We start from the raw sequence: 24,666 nt of genomic DNA, 5'->3' as shown, positions 1-24,666 counted from the left end.
TTTGCCGGGTCGAGGACGCTAACATTGGTGCGTGTGTTCTCCCAGGGGATTTGTAGGATCTTGCAGAGACATTGTTGGAGGTATTTCTCCAGCGACTTGAGGTGTCTTCTCTACATGGTCTATGTCTCTGAGCCATACAGGAGGGCGGGTATTACTACAGCCCTGTAGACCATGAGCTTGGTGGACTCCTAATTAAAGCTTGGAAGGCAGCTTTCTATATCACTATTACATTTCCACTGAATGGGAAAAAAAATTCAGTGAACCATCAGCTTTTATCAATCAGTAGAAATTCACCAGTAGTAAAATATGTTAGTAACCTCTTGGTTGTGTTTACACATGTACTAAGCTCGCTCTTGTTCTGAGCGGGCGGTATAAATGCACAATCTGATGAAAGGTCACATACCTGAAACGTTAACTTTGTTTCTCTCTCCACTGATTCTGCCTGACCAGCTGAGTATTTCCAGCATTTTCTGTTTATATTTCAGATTTCCAGCATCTGCAGTATTTTGCCTTCTCTATCTCTCTCTTTCCTCCTTCAAGACTCTCCTTAAAACCTACCTCTTTGAGCAAGCTTTTGGTCACCTGCGCTAATTTCTACTTATGCGACTCGGTGTCAAATTTTTATCTCCTAATACTCCTGTGAAGGGCCTTGGGATGTTTCACCATGTTAAAGACGCTATATAAATACAAGTTGTTGTTTTATATAAATGTATGTTGCCTGCTTAGATTGTACGGTATTAGCAGATTTCCTGAGGTCAGGGTTCACACATTGTCCTCGTACTGCAGTAATGTCGCCATCTAGCTTCAGCTGATGGAACTGTTTTATATAGAACCAGTGTGGAGTTAAACGGGTATCATTACTGTCGTTAAGTGATATGTTTGACATATGGGCAAATCTTGTGATGCCCAGCCTGAGGCTTGATGTTTTTTTATCTTGTTGCAACAATCTCTGACTTTCTTCCGTTACCACTTCCAGCCCTTCTGGCTGCACGTTTTGGGGGAAAAAACCCTGGAGCAAGAAGAAGAAAATTCTCTGGCAGCTCGGCACACTGATCGGTGCTCCCGTGGGCATTTCTCTCATCGCTGGAATTGCTGTTCCTGCAATGATCATTGGCATCCCAGTTTATGTTGGCCGGAAGGTAAGAAAGAATATTAGAAAGTATATCTGCTGGTAGTTTGTAACAATGGTCTGTCTTTGCTGTGATATTCTCTGATACCTCAATACGACAATTATTGTGAATGACTCCGTTATTCACATATTAACCACCCTCTGGACCATTTCCCTCAATGTAAATATATTTTCTGTGGCACCCCGCATACGTTACGGAGGCTCACTTCATCTATTTGAATTGATTATCTTCACTGACGACTTAGTGGCCAAGAAGTTTGCAAGCCAATTCTTTCTGTTCACTGTCCCAGGAAGTGGTTGAGGCAAATCGCTGAGGTGCTTTCAGAAGGAGACGAGACGAGTACCTGAGAAAAGGAATATAAAGATATGCTGAAAGGCTGAGATGAGGTCGATGGAGTGGGAGGATACTCAAGTAGAGTATAAACACCAGCACAGACTGGTTGGCCAAATGGCCTGTTTCTGTGCTGTATATTCTGTAATTCTACAATTTCTCCCACCAAACCTAAGAGTGCTGAGATCGTCACCATTCTGGCTGTGATTAGCGAATTACGCAACAGGCTAGAGATTGAACAAACTGGTTTTAAGTGAAAATTATCAGCAGTTTAGTTAACTTCAACATTAATCGTATAGTTTTAGAGACTAACCTTAAATTTGCTTCCAGTAGCTCCATTCCATTGGGGGGGGAAAAAAACCATCGGATTTATTGTGTATTTTTTTTTTTACTTGGAACAATTACACGGCTAATTTCCAGAGAAGGGGAGTAGGTTTTTCTTACTCACACTTCTGTAATGACCAGAATAAAAGCAGCAGAATACATGTAAACTTATTACTGCACCAAATGCTGTTAACTCATACATGTTACTCGTATGTTGTACATGTAAACCTGTCCATTTCAGGAGAATTATCCCTTGCGATAGGAGAGAGTTGGGCAAACCATTTTTCTGTGACTCTTGCGTGTTCTTGTTTCTTTGACGATTGTTTGAACTAGTGAACATCTTAACTCGTTCTGGCTTTTATTCTTCAGATTCATAGTCGCTACGAAGGAAAGAAGACTTCAAAGCACAAAAGAAATCTGGCCATCACTGGTGCAGTTACTCTGTCCGTCATCGCCTCTCCTGTGATAGCAGCGGTCAGTGTAGGTAAGGTCTGGTTTTGTGGCTGAGACAGGATTTCACAGCAGATGTAGAAATGTAAGGATAAGGGGTAAGCCATTTAGGACCGAGATGCGGAGGAACTTCTTCACCCAGAGAGTGGTGAACCTGTGGAATTCTCTACCACAGAAAGTTGTTGAGGCCAATTCACTAAATATATTCAAAAAGGAGTTAGATGAAGTCCTTACTACTGGGGGATCAACGGCTATGGCGAGAAAGCAGGAATGGGGTACTGAAGTTGAATGTTCAGCCATGAACTCATTGAATGGTGGTGCAGGCTAGAAGGGCCGAATGGCCTACTCCTGCACCTATTTTCTATGTTTCTATGTTTCTATGTAACCGGTTGACACGCTGGAAGGCTAACCTATTAAAATGAGATTTGCTTTTAAATTCACCATCTTGGCTCAGTGTTCAAGTTGGAGGAACAAGAACTCGGTATCCAAGGCTTTCTTTTTGTCTCCATCTTCAGATTCTCCAATTACATATACAGCAACTGAGTGGCTAGTCCATCAGCTCTACCAGTGCCTCTTGGTGTGCTTGAGAATGTCCAAATTTAACTGTTCTCTTATCTCACCTTTTCTCCTTCTAGGAATCTCTCTCACTCTCCACCCCAGCCCCAGGAATCTCACCGTTCCTCCGTGCTCTTGCGAGTGGCTCAGCATTTTAGTAGCAATCCATTAGTTGTTGAAAGTTTCTGGTCTGTCTCAGATATATTAAGTAGAGCAGTGCTAGTCATTCCCGTCAGCAGTCTGAGCCTCTTACTGCCCAATCTCTAATTGTACAATCGTGTTACCCAGGGGTCTAACAATAGGATCCATTGTGACCTAAATTGGGTATTATGCCTTTCACGTGTGCCCATCTCCAATCTTTCAAAAGGTGCACTGACACACTTGATGCAATAAGGCCAAATGCAAATCGTTAAACTACTTCATTTTATGCACAGCAAGTGATCATACAGAATAGATATAATCAAATCTCACCTTAATTCAACTAACCACAGAACCTTCCTCAAGAACAAGAAACATCATTTAAAAACATGCCACATGCCATAAGTAGGTTCGCTTAACTTTTCCTGGTCAGGCTTCTGATCGTAACCCACTTTGGGCTTGTAATATGTGAGCTTTATCTTTCTAGGCCAAGCTTTCTCCCCAGCTGGCTGGCTGGCTGACTACATCTCTCTTCCATATATCCCCATGTTCCCAGTATACGGGAGGCTGGCCATCTCTCCAATTTCTTCCACATTCAGTGATTTGCCAGTAGCCAGTCAATAAAAGTGGGCTATCATTCCCCTTGGGGTGAAGCTCTCAAGATGCCATCTCCTGCTATTGCTGCAACGAATAAGGACCACATCGAGTCTGGGCAGAGTCAACTGATTCTCATTGTCTCCAGTTGAAGTAGATGGCGAGCTGCAACATTGCACAAACGGATTTATCTAGCTTTAGTAGAACTTCAATTCCTGCAGCTGTGGCCTTTTTCTTTTAATTTGTGTGAATTCACTCTTAAACATAAATTCTTTCCTTTTGAAGAATAAAAGGCCAAAAACTGTAAAACCTGGCACTGCCTTATCCTGAAAACATCGTGAGGAATATAACCGAATACTGGAAATTACAAGATCTTCTGATAAAATAATTATTACAGTTTTTTTTTGTTTACAAATGTATACAGAAAATTAGATGATTTTTACACATCATTAACAAGTAAAATCAGCTGTGCGCTAGTTGGTTGCTGTCATCGACACGCGATCCAGCAAGGTGGAACATCAGGGCGTGGCTTTTTATCTACAAGACATTTTAAGGTCTGGTCTATTTTCTTTAAGGAATCGGAGTTCCCATCATGTTGGCTTATGTTTATGGTGTGGTCCCAGTGTCACTTTGCCGTGGTGGTGGGTGTGGAGTCAGTACAGCCAATGGGAAAGGAGTGAAGATTGAATTTGATGAAGATGACAGGCCAATTACAGGTAACTCTCAGACACTAATCCGTTAGCCATTTTAGAATGAATGAATTAAATATTAAGCATTGAATTAAGGATTGTAACCAATCACACCCCAAAAAGCTTTGCAGCTTTATCAGGAGGGTTTAATATGTGTTCAGGTACTTTCCCAGCAGTCAACATGTATGTTTGCTCACCCATGTATGCTGTCTTTGCTCACCGGTGTACGTGTGTGTATATGCTTGCTCTCCTGTGTGCGCTCATGTCTTTGCTTGCCTGTGCATCTGTTTTCTCACTGTGTGTGTGTGTGTGTGTGTGTGTGTGTGTGTGTGTGTATATGCAGTCTGTGTTTGCCCACATCTGTGTATGTTAACGTACATTTCTGCTGACTTGTATGCACATCTCTCTTTCCTACCAGTACATTTGTTTACTCTCTTGTACATGTGTGTATTGTCACTTGTGTGCACCTGTGCTCACCTGAAACAACTATGAATGTGCTGAGGATGGACCAGTTTTCACTGAGTGACAGTGTTGGGTGCACAGTAGATCACAAGTCTGATCCAGTGCTCCCCAGCATTACCCCTCACAACGTACCTGACCCTCAACCTCAAAAAGTAACTTCATTTTTAAAACTACCTATTGTTACTTGCATCAAATCAACGCCATAGTGAATTTGAGATAAGGAACTCTAATCTGAGTTTGTAAAAAGGTGGCGACTCTGACCATAAGTGAGTTTGTACGAGTAAAAATTTAAATGTGTTAAGAGTTTCTGAGACATTCTTGTAGATCAGAGTTAGTCCCACGAAGAATTAGTGATAGTTTATATTCATGTGGGAAACAGGTGGCAAGTAAATAAACAACAGTAAACAATAATGAGGAAAGTTTCCAATGGGACTCCCGTCAACTGAGAGATTTTCTTTTTTCTCTCTCTTTCTCTGACTCTTTCCCGTTCCCTCTTGCTGATTTCCGCTTGGTCTTCCAGTTGCGGATGCGTGGCGAGCTCTGAAGAACCCCAGTATCGGAGAGAGCAGTGTGGAAGGGCTGACCAGTGTTCTGAGTACCAGCGGCAGCCCCATTGATGGTGTGAGTGTGATGCAGAGCAACTACAGTGAGACTGCCAGCTTTGCAGCTTTATCGGGAGGCACGCTGACCGGAGGGATGCTGTCCGGGAGCAATGGACAGCATGGCAGGTATGTTTTCTCACTTTATTTTTGTCTGTAAAACTGTTAAAGCAATTGGGGATTGGGCAGGAGAATAGGATGGAGCAATACTTAGTCATGCCACTGTTCAGGTCCAGATTTAAGTTCACCCCAGAGAGGACCACCTGCTTTCGACCTTGTATTGTTTTAAAGACCCAGGGGCTGAAATTGCCCCCCTCCTTAAGGTCGATTATCACCAGTAATGGGGCGGTAAGGCCTTTCCGACTGGGGGCAGGCGGGTGGTCCGACCCATCAGAAATTGCCCCTGGGCCAGGGGCGACGGGAAACCCTTTCCCTCCCTGCCCTTGTTCCTATCCCGTTAGGTACACGCCGACCCCTTACTGCCCGGCGGCGACCCCTTTCTGTCCCGCGAGGGATGTTACCACGCGGGAGCAGAGCCGTCGCCAGTCGGTGCCCCCGATAGCTTTTCCCGGCGGGAAGCTGCCAGTGACAGAGCGGCGCGTCCGCCCTTAAAGGGGAGGGTGCTCCGCTGCGGCCGCCATTTTATTTTAATTGTCGGCTGACTCTGAGGCTGGCCCGACACTGGGGGCTACGGGTCCAGGCGTCGCCCATTTGAGGTGGAGGGCAAACCCCCTAGTGTCATGACAACGAAACCATTACATCCTTAGCACTAATATCATTGCATGTGCATATTGCTCTTGGAGCATGTTGCATAGCATAAGAAGGACACATTGTGACATTACATGGCCTTTTCCAGGGTATTATTACGGGGTCCATATTAATAAAAGAAATCCTGGATGATATGAAGCCTATAATCAAAATTTGGGTGAATCCTTGCCGTCTCAGATCAAAAGTGCAAAATACAACCCTGTCTCATAATAGCCACTGATGTGCAGTGCTCAAAGTGAAGTGGAGAGCAAAGATCATACCAGCACTTTTAATCTGGAGTATGGAGTTAGCGCAACTATTTGCCAGTGCTATGCTATAGGCCTTTTCTTGTACCACCACTATGCCACTTCATGTGCTGCTTATTTGTCATTCTGGGAGGCTGTGGATTAATACAACAGTCAGCTGTGGCTCAGTGGGTAGCACACACGACTCTGAGTCAGAAGGTTGTGGGTTCAAGTCCCACTCCAGGGATTTGAGCTCATATCTAGGCTGACACTCCAGTGCAGTGCTGAAGGAATGCTGCACTGTTGGAGGTGCCGTCTTTCGGATGAGACATTAACCCAAGGCCCCATTTGCTCTCTCAGGAGAACGTAAAAAATCCCATAGCACTATTTCGAAGAAGAGCAGGGGAGTTATACCCGGTATTCTGGCCAATATTTATCTCTCAATCAACATCACTAAAGCAGATTATCTGGTCATTATTACCTTGCTGTTTGTGGAAGCTTGCTGTGCGCAACTTGGCTGCTGCGTTTCCCACATTACAACAGTGACTCCACTCAAAGTTCTTCATTGACTGTAAAGTGCTTTGAGATGTCCAGTGGTCGTGAAAGGCGCTATATAAATGAAAGTCTGTCTTTCTTTCTTTTAAAGGGTTGAACTTCAATAGACTGAATGGCCTGCTCTTGTCATGTGCTAATTGTCGAGAGAAAGATGTACCATTCATGGGATAGACGAGACTACAGTTTTGAGGAAGGGGTTACATTATCAGGTCAAAGTTTGGGGCTGAACACAGCAAGAGGTCTGGGCAATGAGTAACTTAGGGAGTGGTTACTGTCACTAGTGGTACAGTCATGCATTCTACAGTAAAGTTGATCCATTGCTCAATCTGGGGAAGAAAGAAAAAGACATGAGTAGTTGCTTGAAGTTTGGACTGCCAGACTGCAGAGGTGATTATTGATTTGATAACCATCCCAAGTTCAGTCTGACATTTTTGCAATGTACTTTGCAGGCTGGAGATTCGGGCTGATATTCAAAAAGAAGGCTACAGTTTGTATAAAGATTCCATCAGCCTCGGGGCAACCAGCGATAATGCCAGCACCAGGGCCATGGCAGGTTCTATCATCAGCTCTTACAATCCACAGGACAGGTGAGCTCAGAAACATATCCTACTCCTACACAAGAGAGAATGAACAAGCTGCACCTTACCTGTCGAACCTGCTTCCAATAGAAAATTGAATTTGTTTGAAAATAGTTTGATGCTTTGAGAATCCATACACCCAAACATTATTCTGCGAGGGTTGTAAATCAGGATTCATTTCTATACGGAAACCCAGTTCTCTAATTTCAGTTTGTCACCAGCAGGCCTGGGAACATGTTATTTGCTTATCTTTCCAATTACTGCTCATTTGAGCCTGATAAGCCGAGAGGAGAAAAATAAAAAAGAAGTTTATTGTGTATCTGTAAAGCATGCACTTCCATGTTCCACCACCAGGAAGTGCATCCCCTGAAGTCCCAACGGATCCCAGCATCCCTTGGGAGCATGGTATATAAGCCGGCCCCTAAGGCCTGTTCCTCACTCTGGAGTGTCTTAATAAAGACTGAGGTCACTGTTACTTTAACCTCCCTGTGTGCAGTCTCATCTGTGTTAGGAACACAATATTTATACTCAAAGTCCATTACACAGAGTTCCTCAATCTAAATCCTTCTGTCCTCTCATCTTGGAAGTTCGTTCATTATAATTGTCTTGATTGATAAGTCATCAGTAATCTCATCCGACTCCATCAGGAAAATAGCAACATCAAATAAAACCAGAACATGCTGCAAACACTCAGCAGATCAGGCAACAGCTGTGGAGCGAGAAACAAAGTTAATGTTTCAGGTTGACAACCTTTCATCAGAACTGGAAAAAGTTAGAGATGTAACCGGTTTTAAGGAAGTGCAGAAGCAGGGAAAGGGGGAGGGGAGGAAAGAACAAAAGGGAAGGTCTGATAGGGTGGAAAGTAGGAGAGATTAAATGACAAAGGGAAGGGGATGGTGATGGGACAATAAAGAAACAAAAGGTGGGTCTCGAGGTGTAAATGGTTACAGTAGAACCATTACTAGCACCTCCTGCTGCCTGAGAATATGGAAGCCGTGGTTATGAGCTGAAGTTGTTGAACTCCATGTTGAGTCCAGAAGGCTGTAAAATGCCTAATTGAAAGATGAGGTGCTGTTCCTCGAGCTTCCGTTGAGTTTCATTGGGACAGTGTAGGAGACCGCGGACAGAGAGGGAGTGCAGTGGAGTATTGAAATAACAAGCGACCGGAAGCTCGGGGTCCGGTTTGTGGACTGAATGGAGGTGTTTTGCAAAGTGGTCACCCAATCTACGTTTGGTCTCCCCCCAATGTCGAGGAGACGGCATCGTGAGCAATGAATAGAGTATACTCAATTGAAAGAGATAGAAACACGGTCTAGCGCCAGGTTCTGTCAAAATCCAGCTGATGTACAATTCCATCTAACACTGAAATTGTTCACTATTAGGGGAAAAAGGCCACATTGGCATAGATTAAAAACGGAATATTTCAGCGCCCCGTGCACAGAAATTCGATACTGGTTGAAAACTGCAGCGTCACATTTTACTCCTACTTGAATGACTTACCCCAGTGGCATGTTTAGGATTATTTTTCACAAAGGATTGAAAAACAGCTATATTTAAGGATTGTGTTTTAAAGCAAAGTGCATTCATTCAGATTTACAAAAGGTACTGAGACAAAAAGTGGTAAAAATGTTATTGAAACAACTTTGATTCCTTAAAGACTGTAAATGATCAATGTATTAGCCTATCTCAGCAATTGATAAACATCTCTCACACATTGTGTTGGGAAGTCTCTGTTTCCACACACTCACCATGAATGGTCTGGTGGGCCTTCGCTTCTGGCTATGAACACAGTGATAAAAAACAGAGGCAAGGTTAGCCAAGTTTAAAACCAAAACTGCAAGTGTAAACTTTGGCCAAGCTCAGGAGAAGAATGCAGGAAAGCAGTTATTTTGTTTAAGTCACCCAAGGTGACCACTTGCGATGGGGAAGCATATCGTTTTCTTTAGTTTGTGTGATTTATGCAGAGAGATAAGTTATACTGATTGAACATAACTCTTGCTTGACATGAAAAAACAGCTTAATGATTCGTATCTGGTCTCCTCCTGGCGGTGCAGGCTCGAAGGGCCGAATGGCCTACTCCTGCACCTATTTTCTATGTTTCTATGTCTTGCCAAATTTTTTCCATCCACTGTCAAAAGGAAACGAGATAAAAATATCTTGTTCGGATCACAAGGCGGGGAGACTATTGTTATACCAACTCTATCATACAATTAGATATTGGGATTGAAGTACAACACTCCTAACTAAGATGCTCTGACTGCTTATGGCAGTGACCAGCACTATACCTGAGAGAATATCTAAGGCAAGATCCCACATTTGTAATTGAGGACTTCAAGCTAACTATTTTAATAAATATATTTATTTTTCTTACAGGGAATTCAATAATCTGGAAGTGCAAGTTGACATTGAAACCAAACCCAGCCACTTGTGTTTGACCAGTGGTAGCAGCATTGATGAATCACTTCATATCCACTCTCAGTCAATAGAGGGACTCTGCTGTGATGAGAAGGACAGCTCTTACAACAGTGACCACAGGGACTGCATCACAAGCAAAACATGTGATGTAACACTTGCTCAACCAGAGAGCATAAAAAGTGACGAAGACACAGACACTCAGTCAGACGATATGCCTGACATTAGTTCTGACGAAGGTGATTCACCCAGTCCAATCAATGGCAGCCAACTGGAAATTGCTGCTTCAGATATCGAGCTCTTAAACAACGAGAGCTTGGAGTGTGATGTACAAAAGAAATATATTCTTGAGCAAGATGGCCTGCAAACAGAGACTGTAGTATACTATGTCTAAACCCACAATCCTCACTTAATTCATCAATCCATAACATGCACCTTATTCTTCAGCCTATGGAAATATATTCTATTCAATGTCTCATTGTGTTTAAATGTACAAGGTTACATTGCACATTTGACAACCGCAACTTTGACACAGTAAATAGATATTAATTGCTTAGTTAATTTTATTGTGAAACCTGATGGCACTGTCACTGTTACTGTTGCATGGTTTTAAGCGATTTGTTTCTGAGAAATGTCCCTCCTCAAAAAAACCTTTCAGTCCTACAGGGATAACCGACATTTCCAAATTGTTCTCGTCAGCCCAAAAGCCAAGTTTTGCTAGGATGCTGGCTGACTTGGAGCCTTTCTCTTTCTGACTTGCGAGACATGCATTCTAAACAATCATTTCATAAAGAGAATAAATAGATCCTAAAGTGGCGACTGGTGTATGTGGGTACTGTCCCGCAGGATACTGCGACGCAATGTGGTTATATACCAAGTGGAGTAGATTGAAGGGTAGAGTAAGAAAAATCGTCCTCAATTTGGATTTTCAGGTCACTTCAAGCTTGAGCTCAGATCTAAACAGCTGAAGTTGTTGCTGCAAAGTCAGTTGTACTAATGTAAACTGGTCTTAACCCCACACTACCAGACAGCTGTAGATTTTAGTTTATTGAGAAAAAGCAACAACTGTCTCCATGAGAAACTGGAACAAATGAAAGTTTCATTGTGACTTGGTTTGATCAAAGTGACCATGTATTTGAGGACAGCTTCGTAACATTCAACGCCTGCTAGTAGATGGTAATGGTAGTGGGAATCCCAAGCTATGCTAAGCCTTTATACCGTTGGGGTGGTTGGAAGAGGGTTTCTTGTTTTAATTGAGCACGTTTTGACAGTCCCAACAATATCTCATTGCCTGAAATGCCTTTCCAAACAAGCCTGGAGTGCACTGGTGACATCCTTACAATGTAGCTTCCCAGTGACCACTTTACTGCTAATGAGATTATATAAGAACCTGAATCTGTGTGTTTTAATAGATACGACGATTCAAAATATTCAATTAGCTCTCTGGGCATTGATAGTCACACTACCAGGGCAGCTTGTTACTGAGAACCGCTTACTGTCTCTCAAATAAGCCAATTTTATTTTAAATATGATTTATGTTGTTTGCATATTTTTTCTCGTGATGAATGTAATAAGGTAGAAAATTAAGTGGACAAAGAGCTAACAAATCTTTAATTTATGTTTTGAACCAAACTAAACAATTGTAATTGTGTTTTCTGATTTACTAAATGCTACAGTGATCTTTAAAATACTTTCAAAACAGTCTCCTTTGAAATCCAAGGATAGAACTCTGCCCATGGCCTAGTCTAGTGGGTGAAGACACTGCCTCGTGGAGTTTTTAACCATATAGCATAGTCCAAGTTTTGATTTCCTGTCTGTGTTGAATTAACTGATCTCAGCTGGGGGAAATAGTTGTGGTGCTGTAAATGGCCTCAGCATCTTGGGTTAAGGAAAATCAGGCAGAGTTCCCTCTCCTATATGCTGTCGAGTCGCCCCTGCTCGAAAGTTTATGTGGGTGGATGTCTAATGAGAATAGGATTGGGCTTGGCTGTGATGCCCTCTGTGATTGACAGCCTGCTGAATGCTGACACTTGATGGGCTCCTTGAAGGTTGCTGGCGTCTGTGAAGCCATACCCCAGCAAGTCCGTGCCTTCAAGAGAGGACGGGAATAACATTTGGAGAAATACTGAAAATACAATCCCTGCAAGTGGAGCTTTATCATCTATGGATTGTCACTCCCTGAAAAAAAGTGCAAACCTATAGAGTTCTTCAGCTTCCTGATCCTACCATAGTGCTGCAAACACACGGCAACTACAGTGCAAACTAGAATCCGTTATCAGGGCTGTCTTGTTTTATTTTAAAATTACCACTTTGTTATTGCTTCATGTAAATAAAAGTTAATAAAATTAATTCCAGGGAAACTGTTTTGGACATTAACTTTGACACCTAATTGACTTATTGTATTTGTCACGTGAAGTGCACAGTCACTGGCCCCAGTATTCAGGGACTGAAGGGATGCAATAATTGTTCTTTCTTAGTCTTTGCCAATGTTTTCAAAAGGGCTGCTGCTGATGTCTGATCGAGATTCTCACCTCACCCACCTCTTGAAGATGATTAAATTAGTTTTTTAAATTAACCAATCGAATAAGTTCCCCACGGTTTCAGATAGCAAATGCAGTATGTAACCAAGCCATGCAGATCAAAAAGTCCCAGTTTTGATCCCTGGTCTATGTTGTGTTAGGAAATAGGATTGGCCTGCATGTCTCTGAGAGAGCGTGAGAAACAAAATGAATCCAGGTAGCTTAATGTTGATCACTGTGCAAGGACCACTGGTGGGGGGAAAAAAATTAGGTGTGTGAACTTCAGGCATGAGCAGGATTAGACATAACTGTGGCCTTCCATACTACATTCTGTCCTAGGTCAAACATGAAGAATGGCCACAGGCAAAACATACAATAATCTGAGCCCATAGAACCTTCGCCTAGCATGAATCAGTGTTTTCTTAGAACCATATAGGTTTAAGCACAGAAGGAGGTCATTGTGTTTGCCAGCTCTTCGCTAGAGCAATCCAAAACTAATCACACTGCCCTGGTCTCTCCATATTCCTGTATCGCTCTCCATTTCAAATGTTTATTTTTTTCCCTAAAAGGATAATTGATCTCTGCCGCCTCTTCTCGCAATGGCAGAGCATTCCATGTTGTAACAACTCTTGGTATAAAGAGATCCAAACCCTTATCCTCCCCCTCTTAGTAACAATTTTTAATTGACAACCCCTTGTCACTGAATCACCAGCTAGAAGAGATAGGGGCCGAAATTGCCCACCGCTGAGAATGAGGCACACCTACCGTTCTGTGTTCTGGCTGCCCCTAACCCTCGAAACTCGGCACTTGGGGGATTTTTTTTTGAGCAGGGCGGAAGTGGCCTCATCATGGGGGCAGGGTGGAGTGACCGTCAATAGCGGGGCGGAAGTGGGGGTGGGGCGGATTAGCCGAGGTTGTCGGTCATCTGCGCTGTGCTGATGATGTCATTGCGCTGGTGCGTCACAGCGTCTCTACCCTTCAGTTAAAGGGGAGGGCCACTGCGAGCTCTGCAGCCACTTTAGTGGCAAACACTGGGCCACCAGGGAGGGTTTCGGCCCAGCCCGAACCCGCAGCCATAATTGTCGGATCAACCTGGCAGTCGGTTGACAAAAAAAAATAACATGGCGGCTGTGGCAGTGCGCCCTCCCCTTTAAGGGCGGCTGGACTGCCATGCTACAGAGAGTGTACCAACAGCGGGGCAGCTCCTGCGGGGCAATTTGGCACATCACCAAACAACGTGCGAGGTGCCAGACCTTAAGGCCCGACCCGAGCGGCACTCCACCAAGCAGCCAGCCCAAACAGCACCAGCTCGCCTGAAGACCAGCGGTAAAAAGAACCAAAATCAAAGTGTGACGTCACAGGAAAGAAGGTTGGTGAGTTTTTTCCTCTCTCTTCTGGGGCATTGGTTTGACTTTTAAGAGCTGGGATTAAAAACAAAAATTGAAAACTTAATTAACTAAATATATTGGGGGTGGCAGGGCAGTCGATGTGTCAGTGCTGCAGCATGTGGGAGCTGGTGGACACCATTGAGGTCCCCAGCTACCAGATCTGCAGCAAGTGTCTGCAGCTCGAGGAACTTTGGCACCGTGTTGATGAGCTGGAATCCGAGTTGCGGACTCTGCGACACATCAGGGAGGGAGAGAGTTACCTGGACGCCGTGATCCAGGAGCTAATCACACCAATTAGATTAATTAATTCAAATTTGATCCGTGGTCGGGGACAGGAGGGTGTGACTACGAGTGAGGAAGGTATGGGGATTCGGGATATACTGTTGGAGGTCCCTCGGCCAACAGCATCGAGGCTCTTACTACCTTGTGGACGAGAGCAGGGACTGCAGGGAGGATGAGCAAACTGACCACAGCACCATGGTACAGGGGGCCATTCAAGTGGGGGGAGTAAAAAGAAATGTAATGGTAAGGTATAGTATTAGGGGGATAGATAAGATTCTCTGCAGCCGAAAGCGTGAGTCCCGAAGGTTGTGTCGACTACCCAGTAGGTTAAGGACATCTCCTCTGGGCTGGAGAGGAACTTGGAGAGGGAGCGGGAAGATCCAGTTGTCGTGGTCCACATGGGTACCAACGACATAGGTAGGACAAACAAAGAGGTTCTGCTGAGGGATTAGAGCAGCTAGGGGCTAAATTAAAAAGCAGAAACACAAAGGTAATAATCTCTGGATTACTACCTGAGCCACGAGCAAATTTGCATAGGGTAGATAATATCAGAGTTAAACACGTGGCTCAAAGACTGGTGTGGGAGAAATGGGTTTTAGTTCATGGAACACTGACACCAGGACTGGAGTAAGAGGGAGCTGTTCCATTGGGACGGGCTCCACTTAGACAGTACTGGGACTAGTGTCCTGGCGCATCGAATAACTAGGACTGTAGAGAGGCCTTTAAACTAATTAGTCGGGGGGAGGGTTGAGGTGAGCGAAAATTTAGGCAATAGAGCAGGGTAACATTGGGGGAAATGAAAATCAGAGCGTGACAGGAAGGGATAAAATGTATAAACATAAAAGTGAATCAGAAAGTGGGATCAAAGCAGGAAAAAATGGTAAAAAAACAAATTTATAAGCTCTTTATCTGAACACACAGCATTCGTAACAAAAAAGATGAGTTGACAGCACAGATACAAATGGGTATGATCTGATAGCCATTACAGAGATGTGGTTGCAAGGTGACCAAGGTTGGGAACTAAATATTCAGTGGTATTTGACAATTCGGAAGGACTGACAGAAAGGAAAAGGAGGTGGGGTAGCTCTGTTAATAAAGGATAAAATCAGTGCATTAGTGAGAAACTTTATTGGCTCAGAAGATCAAGATGTAGAATCAGTTTGGATTGAGATAAGGAATAATAAGGGGAAAAAGTTGCTGGTGGGTGTAGTCTTTCGGCCCCTTAACAGTAGCTACACTACTGGATGGAGTATAAATCAAGAAATAATGGAGGCTTGTAAAAAAGGAACGGCAATAATCATGGGCAATTTTAATCTTCATATTGATTGGACAAAGCAGATTGGACAAAGCAAACTGGCCAGGGTAGACTTGAGGAAGAGTTCATGGCATGTATCCGGGATAATTTCCTTGAACAGTACCTTGCAGAACCAGGGAGCAGGCTATCTTGGATTTGGTACTGTGTAATGAGATAGGACTAATAAATGATCTCCTAGTAAAGGTTCCTCTAAGAATGAGTGACCATAACATGGTTGAATTTCAAATTCAGTTGGAGGGTGAGAAAGTTGGATCTCAAACCAGTCCTAAGCTTAAATAAAGGCGACTACAAAGGTATGAAGGCAGAGTTGGCTAAAGTGGACTGGGAAAATAGATTAAAGTGTGGGATGGTTGATGAGCAGTGGCAGACATTTAAGGAGATATTTCATAACTCTCAACAAAAATATATCCCAATGAGAAGGAAAGACAGTAAGAGAAGGGATAATGAAAGTAAACTAGCACGGAATATAAAAACAGATAGCAAGAGTTTCTACAGGTACATAAAAAGGAAAAGAGTGGCTAAAGTAAATTTTGGTCCCCTAGAGGATGAGACTGGGGAATTAATAATGGAGAACAGGGAAATGGCAGAGATGTTGAACAAATATTTTGTATCGGTCTTCATGGTAGAAGATACTAAAAACATCCCAATAGTGAATATTCAAGGGGCTATAGGGAGGGAGGAACTTAATACAATCACTATCACTAATGAAGTAGTACTCGGTAAAATAATGGAACTAAAGGTCGACAAGTTCCCTGGACCTGATCGCTTGCATCCTAGGGTCCTAAAAGAAGTGGATAAGCCATATAGTGGATGCATTGGTTGTAATCTACCAAAATTCCTTGGATTCTGGGGAGGTCCCAACAGATTGGAAAACTGCAAATGTAACACCCCTATTTAAAAAAGGAGGCAGACAGAAAGCAGGAATCTATAGACAGTTAGCCTAACATCTGTCATTGGGAAAATGCTGGAGTCCATTATTAAGGAAGCAGTAAAGTAGCAGGACATTTGGAAAAGCATAATTCAATCAAGCAGAGTCAGCATGGTTTTATGAAAGGGAAATTGTGTTTGACAAATTTGCTGGAGTTCTTTGAGGATGTAACAAGCAGGGTGGATAAGGGGGAACCAGTGGATGTGGTGTATTTGGATTTCCACAAGACATTCGATAAGCTGCCACATAAAAGGTTACTGCACAAGATAAAATTCCACAGGGTTGGGGGTAATATATTAGCACAAATAGCGGATTGGCTAACTAACAGAAAACAGAGAGTCGGAATAAATGGGTCAATTTCCGGTTGGCAAACAGTAACTAGTGGGGTGCTGGGGCCTCAACTATTTACAATCTATATTAATGACTTGGATGAAGGCACTGAGTGTAATGTAGCAAAGTTTGCTGATGATACAAAGATGGGTGGGAAAGCAAATTGTGAGGACAACACAAAAAATCTGAAAAGGGATCTAGAAAGGCTGTGAGTGGGCAAAATTTTGACAAATGGAGCACAATGTGGGAAAATGTGAGGTTATCCACTTTGGCAGAAAAAGTAGAAAAGCAAATTATAATTTAAATGGAGAAAAATTGCAAAGTGCTGCAGTACAGAGGGACCTGGTCGTCCTTGTGCAATTAACACAGCAAGTAATCAGGAAGGCAAATGGAATGTTGGCCTTTATTGCAAGGGGGATAGAGTATAAAAGCAGAGAAATCCTGCTATAATTGTACAGGGTATTGGTGATGCCACACCTAGAGTACTGCGTACAGTTTTGGTCTCTGTATTTAAGGAAAGATATACTTGCATTGGAGGCTGTTTAGAGAAGGTTTATTAGGTTGATTCTGGAGATGACTTATGAAGATAGGTTGATTAGATTAGAGTGCAGAAGAATGAGAGATGATCTTATCGAAACATATATAATGAGGGGGCTCGACAAGGTGGATGCAGAGAGGATATTTCCACCCATAGGGGAAACTAAAATTAGGGGGCATAGTCTCAGAATAAGGGGCTGCCCATTTAAAACTAAGTTGAGGAGGAATTTCTTCTCTGAGGGTTGTAAATCTGTGGAATTCTCTGCCCCAGAGAGCTGTGGAGGCTGGGGCATTGAATATATTTAAGGCGGAGATAGACAGATCTTCGAGCGATAAGGGAGTAAAGGGTTATGGGGAGAGGGCAGGGAAGTGGAGCCAAATCCATGAGCAGATCAGCCATGATCTTATTGAATGGCAGAGCAGGCTCGAGGGGCCATGTGGCCTACTCCTGCTCCTATTTCTTATGATGTTCTTAATTTCGTGAAGGGGTCTCCACCAGTCAGTAAGGGGTCGGCACGTTCATGCGTGACGGGTGGAGCGGTCCCGGGCACTGCTCCAGAACTCCCGAAGGGCAATTTACAAAATGGCGGCCCCTCCGCGGAAACTCAGCGGCCATTCCGTGCCACCCCATGGCCACTGCTTTCTGGCGGCTAGAGACCTTATCGGAAGGGGCAATTTCAGCTCCACAGTCTTTCATTTTTGATCCTATAAAAACATTTACCGATTATTTTCAAAAACTACCATGAAGTCTCCTCCTCACCTTCTCTGTTCTGTGGGAATCGTTCCAGTATCTCTCCTCATAACCATCATTTCTATTACTGATATCATCTTGGTGATTCTTGCTGCCTGCTCTCTGTGGCATTAATACCTTATTTACAATGGCGTGCCAAAGCTGCACAGTACTCGAACTGTGGCCTACCATTACCTTGTACAAATTTATCTTAACCTCTTTGCTCTTGTATTCTATGTCCCTATTCATAAAAACTGAAATGCCATTATTTTTTTCATGGCTTTATTTACCTGTACTTGCACTGAAAAAGACACGTGTATCGACATCCTTTGGTCTCTCTGTTCCTCACATACTTCATCTTTTGATTGGAATTTATACACCAATTCCGTGTTTTTTGTGACAAAATGCATTATGTTACACTTCTTCACATTAAATTGCATTTGCCATCCTTTGGCCCAGTCCACCTTGTTATTTGTTAAACTCTCCTGTGCCCCAACCATATATACTAGTTGATCTCCTGTGGCATTGCACGCAGGGAGTCTGGACAAAGTGTAGCTTTCAGGTGAGGCTGGGGGATAATTGGAAGGTGCGCTGATGTAATTCGGTCTTCATTTTAAAGGCATACATTCAGTCCTTAATTCTGTATTTTCATTATAAATTCCAATGTCCATATTTATAATGGAGGCTGCCTCGGTAACCCTAATCAAACTTAATTATATCTGCCTGCCCATGTTTCTCATGTTGCCTCTGTTTCTTTGTGGATAAGCATGCTGTTTAAATTGTTCCAAGCCTTTAAATCCAGCAGCTGCACCCAGTTTCAGTACCTGATAGGGGAAAAAATTCAGGGTTATGGAGAAAGGACAGGGCAATGGGACTAATTGGATACCTCTTTCAAAGGACCAGTACAAACAGGGTGGGCCGAATGGCCTCCTGTGCTGCATCATTCCATGATTCTATGAATACTGTTGTTTTGCAGAGTTCATTGATGTACTAGTATCAAGCAATTAAATCCTCACATCACCCTGAGTACAATGTGATGCATAGCAATGCAGCTGCTTTCTGAGATATCCTCTTTGGGTATGTGGAAAGCCTCTGTTGCCTAAAAGTCCTTCACAGCCATTGATAGTCCTTTGTGGATGACTAGCTGTTCCGACCTATCTTTGTGAACCAGATGGCACATCTTTGTCACAATTTGCCTTTTTTTAAATTAATTCCTGGGATGTGGACATGGCTAGCAAGGCCAGCATTTATTGTCCATCCCTAGTCACCTACATGCCTGAACTCTGTCAGGCATGTAGCTGTCTGTATTGTGTATCGTCAGTACTTGGGAGTTATATCTGCTGAAACTTGTGTCTCAGAGGCCATCTGTATGGCCAGACTGCCTCCTCTTCCGCCACCAAAGGGTGGGAAGGAGAAGAGCAAATTTACAGGCACATTACAGAAAAATGCAAGAACTACAGAGTAGTGATAATGGGGGACTTCAATTATAGTAATTATAGACTGGGATAGTAACAGTATAAAGGGCAAACATTCTTGAAATATGTACAAGAGCACTTTCTTGATCAGTGTGTTTCTAGCCCAACGAGGAAGGAAGCAGTGGTGGATCTAATTCTGGGGAATGTAAGAAATCATGAATCTGAAGAAATTGAAAACTATAAAAGAAATAATTTTATGAAAGAAGTACTTGTGCCAGCTCAGTACTGGCACAGAGGGCTCAGATCATCACAAGGACAGGCCTCCCAGCAGGCAGCAAGGAGTCAGTAGGATGAGCAAAATGTCTTTAGAAATATAACAAGACATTTAGACAGAGATAAGAAAAAAGCTGACCTCAGGAAGATGGGAGGGGTTGTCAGAGGTACACTCTCTCTTGTAATTGGACCATTGAATGGGTAAAAATTATTGCCACCAGCCCATCGAAATAAGGTATAAAAACAGGCGACCGAAAGGGAAACACAGGCAGTTAGGGGTAACGGCTTCCCCGAGGTGGACGCATGCTTGCCAACGGCCCAACACCTCAAGGGATGAACCAACAGAAGTAACCACTGCCGCAAGCTGCAGGGATCCACCCAATCCGAGACCACCATTCTGCCTCATCGTCCGTCCGTCCAGTCGTTCCGGGGTCGTAATGTCCAGTCGCTCTCGTCTGTCACAGGTTGTAAGTTGACAATATCTATCTCAGTCGCATATAGTATCTGATTATGCTTAAAACTGTAGCTCTGTAATAAAACGCCTTAAAACTCCTAAGACCCTTTAGGTGACCTGTCATCCGAATCTTACAGTGGTGTCAGAAGTGGGATTCAGTGTTGGGAATTGTAAGGTTCCAGTTTGAGGATCGCCACTTCTGGGCACCACACTTTAGGAAGGATGTCAAGGCCTTGGATAGGGTGCAGAAGAAATTTACTAGAAAGGTATGAGGGACTTGAGTTATGTGGAGACTGGAGAAGCTGGGATTGTTCTCCTTAGAGCAAAGAAGTTTAAGGGTAGATTTAATAGAGGCATTCAACATAAAGGGTTTTGATAGATTAAACAGGAAAATCTATTTCCAGTGGCAGAAGCTTTGGTAACCAGAGGACACAAATTTAAGATGATCGGTAAAAGAGCCATAGCCATTCTTATGATCTGAATGCATTACCTGAAAGGGTGGTGGAAACAGATTCAAGAGTAACATTCAAAAGTGAATTGGATAAGTACTTGAAAAAAATGACAGGGTTCTGGGGAAAGAGCCAGGAATTAATTGGATAGCTTTATCAAAGAGTCAGCACAGGCACAATAGCCTGAATGGCCTCCTTTTGTGCTGTATCATTCTATGGTTCTATGATCATTAATGCTAGTTCTGACTTGGACTGATTTACTTTTGAATGTTTCTTCGCAGTTGTGGCACTCTGCACAGATAATTGTTAACAAAGCCATCACAAGCTAAAATAGCCTTGTTGACAACTTTTCATTCGTGTTTTTACTTCGATATTTTAGCGGTAAGAATATTCAGAGTGGTGCTAATATCAGAGCATGAATCCTTTGGTGCTTTCCTTCCTCCAGGAGCTAACATTAATAGCAGTTGTGCCAAATGCACAATCTAATTGTTAGGAGTACTGATGGGCTCGATGGTCTTTTTTCAACTTTTTGTATGTGTGTATTTCTCTGACATTCCTCTTCTCTTTACTGAAGTACTTCACAGAATCATAGAAACTTACAGCACAGGTGGCCATTCAGCCTGTTCTGCTCGTGCTGGCTCTTTGACAAAGCAGTCGTGCTTAATCCCACCCCTCGCTTTTTGTCTGTAACCCTGTAAGTTGTCCATCCTCAAGTACCTGTCCAACTCCATTTTAAAATGAGTTATGGAATCCACTTCCACCACTTTTCAGGTAGTGTGTTCCAGATCCCAACAACTGTGAAAAATTCTAATCTCTCCTCTAGATCTTTTGCTAATGATTTCAAATCTATGACCTCTGGTTATTGACCCACTCGCCAGAGGGAAGTTTTTCTCTAATTACTCTATCAAAACCTCTCATCATCTTAAAAGCCTCTATTCGATCACCTCTTAGGACTGTTCTCCTTGGAACAGAAGGTTAACTTTTCCAACCTCTCCTCATTATCAAAGTCCCTCATCCCTGGTAACATTCTGGTAAACCTTCACTGTACCTTCCTGAAGTGTGGTGCCCAGAATTGTCCACAATACTCCAGCTGAGGCCTAACCAGTGATTTATAATGTTCTAGCATGATGTCTTTGCTTTTATACTCTATGCATCTATTTAAAACCCCAAGTAACCTATATACTTTTTAGCTGCCTTGTCAACTTGCCCTGTATTGTGTATTCGGACACCAAGGTCACGCTGCTCATCTTTTCAAAATGGTGCCATTTATAGTATTCTGTCATATAGCAGAGCAGGTCTCCAGTCGTCTTGGTTAATCCTTGCCACTGGACCAAGACCTAGCTCTGTCAAGCCCATGTGGTTGCTGGTGTGCAACGGCCACCACACATTAAAAAAATCCACGCACAGGCATCTTCCACCCTTCAAGATTTAGTTCGGGACCTGGAATCTTAGGTTCTTCATTGAAACACCTGTGAACTTTTTGACGTGGAAGCAAGTCATCCTCGATTCGAGGGACGGCCTACGATGACTGTCTTTCCATATTAATGCTCGCAAAGTGCATCACTTCACACTTCTCTGCATTGAATGCCATTTAACCATCCTGTCTGTCATTCTAACGTCTACAACTATCTACTATGTTACCAAGTTTCTTATCAGCTGAAAACTTTACAATGCTGCTCCCAATCGGTCGTTTATAACTGAACGGAGTAATAAACCCAAAACTAACCCTTGGGAACACCACTGCAAACAACCACCTAGTCTGAAAAACATCCATGCATCCCTTTGCATCCTATCACTGAGCCAATTCCATATCTATACCACCACCACTTTCCTAGTAATTCCATGGGCTTCCAGCTTCTTAACAAGCCACCTGCATGGCACTTTGTGCCTTCGGAAAGTCCATATATACATCTACTGCACTACCTTGAACAACCTTCTCTGTTACATCATCAAAGAATTCAATCAAGTTAGTCAGACATGATTTGCCTTTAACAAATCCATGCTGGCTCTCCTTGATCAACTCATGCCTTTCCAAACAAAAGTTTATTTTGTCCCTGATAATGGTTTCCAATAACTTCCCCACCACCAATGTTTGGCTGTCTTGTAGTTTCCTGTAGTTTCATGAATAGTGGTATAACATTATCAACCCTCCAGTCCTCTGGCATTGCTCCTGTATCCAATGAGGATTGAAATATTGTGACTGATGCCTCTGCTATTTCTACCGTTGCTTCTTTCAGCAACCTAGGATGCATTCCATCCGGACCAGGTGACTTACCAACTCTACCCAAGACTATTCTGTCCATAACTTCCCTCTCCTCTTAGTGTAACCTTCACATTATCCGCTTCTTTTCTGAAGACAGATGCAAAGTATTCATTTAGTACTTTAGCCATGTCCTCTGCCTCTACATGAAGACTTCCCTTTCAGTCCTTAATAGGCCGAACTTTTTTCATAGCTAACCTCTTACACTTTATATGTTTATACAATGTTTTAGGGTTCAATTTAATGTTGCCTGCTAATTTTTTCTATTAAACTCTCTTTGCCTCTTTCAACTCCCCTGTTCATTAAATATTGCCACGGGATCATTTACATCCACCTGAGAGGGCAGTTTAACATCTCATCCAAAAGGCAGCACCTCTGACAGTGCAGCACTCCCTCAATACTGTTTGGAGTGCCAGCCTAGATTATGTATTGAAGTTTTTGGAGTGTGGCTTGAACCCTTCTGATAGAGGTGAGTGTGCTACCACTAGTCTACCCACAGCTGAGACCTAACAGAGTAAAGAAAACTGAGTGAATAGATTACACTGTAGCGTAAATAATCACAGAAACTTGAAGAACTTGCATCCATTTGGTGCTGCATGTAAATTGAATGTCATTCAAGATTTAACAAAGATAAAGATTTGCAGAGAGGTAGAGTTGTTTTGATTTAAACAGGTACTATGTACTCTACCGCTAACAAAGTAAAAAGATTAAAAATAAAGGGTGCTGTTGTCTGATGCCAGAACAAAGTTTGATTACACATGATAATATATCAATCTTTAATTATAAAGGATATTAGTTACAATATACCAAATTTATTACATATTTTGGTCTTTCATGACTTGAAAAAATTACATATAGTAAACCACTAGAAAAAGTTCACATCAGTTTTGCATCCATTGCATCTAGCAGTTAGCTTCCATTACAATTTTAAAATAAAATGAAATCACAATATTTATCAACACAAATTCAGAAGCAAACTTTATATATGTTCTAAAGGAAACATAATATAAGTATATCCAAGAAAATTAAAATACCTCACAATATAAAACAAAATGTTGTGTCCTCTCTTTATTCCAGCTCAAGTCCCTTACCACAATGCCAGCACAGCAATCAAACATAATCAATCAATTTCTTCATTTTACTAAACTCCTCCATCTTGCAATTTGCAAAACAATATTCAGTAATTTCCTTAACTGTATAAAACACAGAATTCAATTTATATACATGGTAATGCAATCAGTGTTTACAAGTGTACAATGCATTGTACAAGTAACACTGAACATTTTGTAAACTGCTGTAATGGATAGATTTACTAATTATCAGTATATTAAAATGAAATTGGTCTTTGTATACTCCACTGTTTTTCCTTTACTTACAAGTGCATATTGGCTGTGTGTAATATGTGAATTATACAGTAAAGACAATAACTCAGCCAGCAATCAATATTTTTAAATAGGGCAACATTTGACAAGTGCAGATTTTAACAATGTATATGCTAAAGAGAACTGAATGATGTACACATTGCTAAGAGTTTAAAGAATGTCCACGTGAAACTGTTGACACTGCACTAATAATACAAGTCTCGTGCCAATTTGATACAGATGCTGTAAACATATAATGCAGAGCAAAAGGTTAATCACAATTGTTCCTTACAATTATTTGTATTGGAATCAAGCACAATGAGTTTAAATTTAGTGTCAGTTTGCTGGAGGCAATGCTATGAAATCTAAAAGCTGAAATAGCTGGAGGACCATTGGACACTTAACCCCGATGCTAAAAGCAAAACAAATGCTGCTGAACGGAAACTATATTCTCTATTTTCCCATTCTCCATGCCTCAAAGCTATGAATAAGAATTCCATGTGCTTCAGATTATTGCTTATTCTTTACCATGTAAACATTAACCTGTGGACCCTAAATATAAGGAAGCAACACAAAATGCACGCAAATAACAATTATTACTGTTATCAATGAGACAA

General features: G+C 42.4%; 2 protein-coding genes across 3 annotated transcripts in view; one reads left to right on the top strand and one right to left on the bottom strand.

Annotated features, from left to right (window-relative positions):
• LOC139279809 (E3 ubiquitin-protein ligase RNF19B-like) overlaps positions 1 to 12,158 on the top strand; it is a 40,745-nt gene extending 28,587 nt beyond the window's left edge. For both annotated transcript variants that reach the window (XM_070899042.1, XM_070899043.1), the window contains exons 6-11: positions 977 to 1,139; positions 2,154 to 2,268; positions 4,097 to 4,237; positions 5,193 to 5,400; positions 7,268 to 7,405; positions 9,770 to 12,158. In XM_070899042.1, the coding sequence (XP_070755143.1) occupies positions 977 to 1,139; positions 2,154 to 2,268; positions 4,097 to 4,237; positions 5,193 to 5,400; positions 7,268 to 7,405; positions 9,770 to 10,202 (1,198 nt within the window). In that variant the 3' untranslated portion in view covers positions 10,203 to 12,158. The remainder of the gene's footprint in view (positions 1 to 976; positions 1,140 to 2,153; positions 2,269 to 4,096; positions 4,238 to 5,192; positions 5,401 to 7,267; positions 7,406 to 9,769) is intronic.
• LOC139279810 (mannosyl-oligosaccharide 1,2-alpha-mannosidase IA-like) overlaps positions 9,064 to 24,666 on the bottom strand; it is a 197,906-nt gene continuing 182,303 nt past the window's right edge. The window contains exon 12 of the mRNA XM_070899045.1: positions 9,064 to 9,175. Coding sequence (XP_070755146.1) covers positions 9,073 to 9,175 — 103 coding nt within the window. The 3' untranslated portion in view covers positions 9,064 to 9,072. The remainder of the gene's footprint in view (positions 9,176 to 24,666) is intronic.

This window comes from Pristiophorus japonicus, chromosome 14, assembly GCF_044704955.1.
Source record: "Pristiophorus japonicus isolate sPriJap1 chromosome 14, sPriJap1.hap1, whole genome shotgun sequence".
Classification (NCBI taxonomy): Eukaryota; Metazoa; Chordata; class Chondrichthyes; family Pristiophoridae; genus Pristiophorus; species Pristiophorus japonicus.
This window is presented reverse-complemented; position numbering and strand designations above follow the sequence as displayed.